At 37.5% G+C, this 4783-nt stretch overlaps 1 protein-coding gene across 1 annotated transcript in view; it reads left to right on the plus strand.

The window, feature by feature from the left end:
* LOC107098340 (vacuolar protein 8-like) overlaps window positions 1-3584 on the plus strand; it is an 11679-nt gene extending 8095 nt beyond the window's left edge. Inside the window, exons 6-13 of the mRNA XM_015395973.1 lie at window positions 226-434; window positions 513-558; window positions 642-775; window positions 2090-2221; window positions 2307-2421; window positions 2535-2669; window positions 2759-2884; window positions 3404-3584. Coding sequence (XP_015251459.1) covers window positions 226-434; window positions 513-558; window positions 642-775; window positions 2090-2221; window positions 2307-2421; window positions 2535-2669; window positions 2759-2884; window positions 3404-3543 — 1037 coding nt within the window. The 3' untranslated portion in view covers window positions 3544-3584. The remainder of the gene's footprint in view (window positions 1-225; window positions 435-512; window positions 559-641; window positions 776-2089; window positions 2222-2306; window positions 2422-2534; window positions 2670-2758; window positions 2885-3403) is intronic.
* Window positions 3585-4783: the final 1199 nt, after the last annotated feature.

Here is a 4783-nt window from a genome sequence, read left to right on the forward strand (position 1 = left end):
ATGACGGAATGGCCTAATCAAAGTAAGGGTGAAAATAAAAATAAGAAACAAATCCACTCATTTCCTGTATCTTTACATTTGGCCACAACTTTGTGATGATATATCAGATAAAATCTCAATTATGTGAGTGGATTATGTAATGACAAGGTGTCAAGGTTAAAGGGTTTGAACCCTGTTGGTACTTTATTCTCAAGTTGTTTCCTTTGATTTTATTCCTTCTTCCAGATTGGTCCACAAGGATTCTCTGTCATGCAGGTGCCATCCCTGTCTTGGTTCTTCTGCTGCAGTCCTCCAATTCAGAAGTTCAGTTTTACAGCTGCACAGCTCTATGCAACATTGCTGCTGTTCAAGAGCATCACCCAAAGTTGCTAAACATCGGAGGTCATTATTTGTCCAAGTCACTTCTGACACTCATGTCTTCCTCGGTACAAAAGGTGATTGGGAACTTCACTCAGGGGGGGAAATGTTGACTTTGATTCTGTTTTACATTGTCGATATTGTGTGTTTTTCAGAATTCTGCCCAAGCATGCAGATGCCTTCTAACCCTTTTAAAGAATGGTAAATGTAGCATTCCATTTATTCAGTACTTTCAAAATGCCTTCTGCAGGTTCTGATTGTGTTTTTTTTTTTTTTTTGTCCAGTTTGGGTCCAGGAACAGATCATGGAACTTAACTGTGTGTTTCCTCTGAAGGCTCTGCTCAGAAGTCTGAATTCTGCATGGATAGATTCTGCTTTAGCACTGCTGTGTCAACTGTCTGCACACCCACCAAACTGTGTATGCACCCCCCATTCCTAAAGTATATCAATCAATGACCTGTTTGTGGTATATATTGCAATTATGGGATTTCAATTTTTTTTTTTTTATGTAATTCTTTTTCTTTTTTTTGTTCCAAGACAAAATTGCCTAATATAAAAAAGCAAAAGAATGTTTAATATTCTACACAGCTCCTTGCAAAACTCTTTATATCCCCATTGAACAATTTGACATTTTGCGTAAGCCACAAGATTTTATTCATTGTATTTGGATTTTCTATGAAGGACCAAGGCAAAGGGGCGTAGATCTATGAAATAGAAGGAAGTGATTACTTAGTTTTCAAACCTTTTTTATTAATAAATATCTAAAGTGCAATAATGATGTTATAATAATAAATATAATAATGTTTTATTTAACCACAATGAGTCATTCCACTTTTCAATAATTTTCAATGCACATCTGAAAACTGAATCTTCCCTAGTTTTACTTTGCAAAATAGCTGGAGCCAATCAGACTGGATGGAGAGTGAAATTTTTGAATTGTTTTATTTTGTAAGCTTTTTGTGTTTTCTCAGATTTGAATCTGGACTTTATTTGATTGAGGTTTTCTAACACAGCAGCAATACCTTAACATAAAACGTAACAAAAACAATTAGATTGTAGTCATGGGCCTATGGGCTGCTTCTCCTATTAATAACCATTCTGTCATTTTAGCTCTATATTCATGTCCTGATGAGTTATGCACTGATTATTTTACCTTCTAAAATACATTTTTTTTTTTATTATTATTGATATCGACTTATAGGGGCTGAATTTAAATCCATGCTGTTCCTCACAGCTTTGAAGCTGAAATTAAGTGCTACAATTATGTTGGTCTATTACAAAGAATACTTATAAAAACACAATCAGGTTTGCAGCTATAATTTAAAAGTATAGTGGAGGATCTTCGAGAATTTTTGCACAACCCTGTACCTTTGTACCGAAAGGGGACGTCTACTAAACGCGTGCAAGAGCTTGCACGAGCTCATTTCTCCTCATGCACGCTCTGTTTAAAAGTTGCTGTTTGCATCGTTTATACAGGCTTACTTTCCAAAAGAAGATTAGCTAATTTTCCACTATGTCAGACTCGCCACTGGTAAGAGAAAATGGGGACCAGCATGAAGGACGGCCTTACGTAAACATATCACCAGAATGATTGACAATTAGGAGGACCGCTTATTTTCACGATCCACTGGGAAAAAGAACATCCTCAGCTATACTTTTAAGACTGTAAAAGTGTGCGGGATATGAATACTTATGGAGGCACAGTGTGGACTTTCCTGTATTCTGATTTCAGGTTATCCTGATGGGTGAAGGGCTGTTGAGGGAATTTGGTGATCTGCTTCATCATCCAAGATCAAACTCTTTTCAGATCTCACAAAGTTGCAAGATCATTACTGACCTGTGCAGTGCCTGCTTGGATGAGCAGGTACACCACTTATTTATGACATGTCTGATTTATCTTTTGGCCTTAAACTCTGAAGGTTAGCCTGAATCCCCATAATGTTATCCAGGCTGTGGTGGAAAGCCGATGTTTATCCGGTTTGCTCCGAGTACTTCTGTCTCCATCGCTGTCAGATGAGGCGCTGCTAAATATTATGATGTGTCTACATCGCCTGATGACCTGGGGTGATGATCCAAAGTTTTATAGCATCTTTTTCAAACTCTCTCTTATTATTTTCCATGAATAAATTTCATGTATCCATTGTCTGCTAAAATATTTGTGAAATCTCTCTCTGCAGAAGGGCTGAAGTCCAAATTGTCGACATCTGTAATGCCACAGCACGTTTGGAAACTGGTAGAGCTTTCTGGACAAACAAGAAATACCCGGTTGTCCTACCACTCTGCAGCCGTCCTCCACATGTTTGAACTGACGGGTAAAGTAGTGTACATGCCTAAAACAACAGCTTTATTCTTATATGGTTATATTTCTAATTTCGCTTTTTTTTTTTCTTCTCCCACACAGACGATTTCCTTCAGCTGCTAAGGCCTCATTACAGTGCAGTGTCTAAATATCTGTTGCTGTTCCTCAAACAGAAAGATGTTAAATTCCAGCAGCTTGGCGTTGCTACCATTGCCAAACTCAAACAGGGTTTGTTTTCAATTTCATATTTCTATATGGCAAAAAAAGCCTAAGAGTCTTTATACTCTTTATTTTTCATGTTGCAAATTATAACTTTTTAAATAACTAATTATTAGATTTGATGTGATTTACTTCAACAAAGCAGTACATGAGAACTTATATTGATGATAAAATTGTGTCTGCTTAGTATGTCGCTTTGGATAAAATGCATAAACATAAATATGGCTAAAGGCAAGTTTTCAAACTTTTGACGCAAACCAAACAGAAATAAAATCCTTTTGCAGCCAGTAAGGGAATTTTAATATAAAAAAAAAAAACGTTAGTGAACAAGTAGTATCTTTTTATCAGATTTTTAGCTTCATCCACATGGCATTATTTCACTATGTGGAATCTGAATAAAATAAATTGTAATGGAACAAAATGAGAAAAATTCAAAGTGTATAAACACTTTTTAAAAAGAACAGAAAAAATATTGAATCTACTAAAACTAAGGAGCCTTTCAGCAGTTTAAAACCTGTTCCTCTGCAGATGGAGAGTTTTTAACTATGGCGACTGATGGTGAGCTGCAGGCTCAGCTCTGGAACCTTCATGCACAGACGGAGGAGATGCGACAGCTGCTGCAAATGATTCAGCCTCCCTCTCCATCATCTGGGTCACCTTTCCCTTGACCTGCTCTGTACATCGTACAGAAAGTACGAGGTGTTTACTTTTATGCAATGTTTTGAAAAACCTATTTTTATTCAGCTTTTTTTTAAAACAAGAACAATTTTATATTTTATGTTTTTTTACTTAAGCAGAAAAGGACAAGGGTGTGGCATCAGCTTTAATCATATACATACCATACAGTTTAACATTTTATAAAGCTAACCGTATTGGATCAAGTTTAAGTTACACATTTTATGCATTTTTAATGTTTAAGACCCATTCTAAAGCTATAAGCTTTTGCTCTGCAATTGCACACTATTGAAGCAACTGTGAGTGCAAACAAGGCATTTCTCATTTTTACATCTAAAACCAGAATTAAAGCCTATCTTTGGAACCCATGTCTGTTGTTGCGGCTTTTATATACGATTGCTCTATTTTCAAAAGTTCAAGGTAAAGATTGTAACGCAGCAAGTTCTAGTTTAGCAGCACATTTAGCGCACACTGCCTCTTCATTTATTCAAGTTCCACTGAGAAAAAACTAGTTAAGGAAAAGTGCTGAGTAAGCAGGTTAAAGCTAAAAATAACTTGACAAGCTCTTATTGATAAAATGGCTATTCTCTCAGATTCATTATATCCACTAACAAACTACTGTAGAAGCACAAAGTAAAGCTAAACCCCATTTTGAGTGTATTGGATTTAAACCCTGCTGCAAAGAGACGTCTTTGCCATAACTGTGCTGAACAGCTGTGCTGCTGGCTATTGCAGACATCCTCACAGGGAGGCTAAGCTGTAACGTTACATGTTTTGTAAAAGCGCCGAAAGGTAGCAGAATGGCTGTGCTGATTTAGTAGCTTTGCAGACAAATCGCAGCTCTTTGATGACTTCCCTGGATAGCAGAGGCCTCAGGAGGAGCTCAGATGACTTCTAAAAGACGCCGGGGAGAGAAAACATTCAGAAACATTACCGTATTATTAAAGACTTGAATCCTGATTGAATTGAAATAATCAGGTTCAAGCAAATGGACAGTTTTTTTTTGTCTTTTGTTTGTCCTCACCTGCTCTCTGTTTGGTTTGGATTTCCTCCAGACCAGAAAGCGCTCTGAGGGATCTCCGTTCCTTGAAGGCCACGACGGGCACCACGTCATCCTCTTTGCCTAACCCCAGCTGTGTGCTTTTAGTCCCAGACGGCGTCTTGTTGGGGTCCTCTATCCTTCCGTTATGTGGAGGCTCCGTGTTTTCATTCGGTAGGATCGTCGGCGAGGCA

This window comes from Cyprinodon variegatus, unplaced genomic scaffold (assembly GCF_000732505.1).
Source record: "Cyprinodon variegatus isolate N-32 unplaced genomic scaffold, C_variegatus-1.0 Scaffold770, whole genome shotgun sequence".
Lineage (NCBI taxonomy): Eukaryota > Metazoa > Chordata > Actinopteri > Cyprinodontiformes > Cyprinodontidae > Cyprinodon > Cyprinodon variegatus.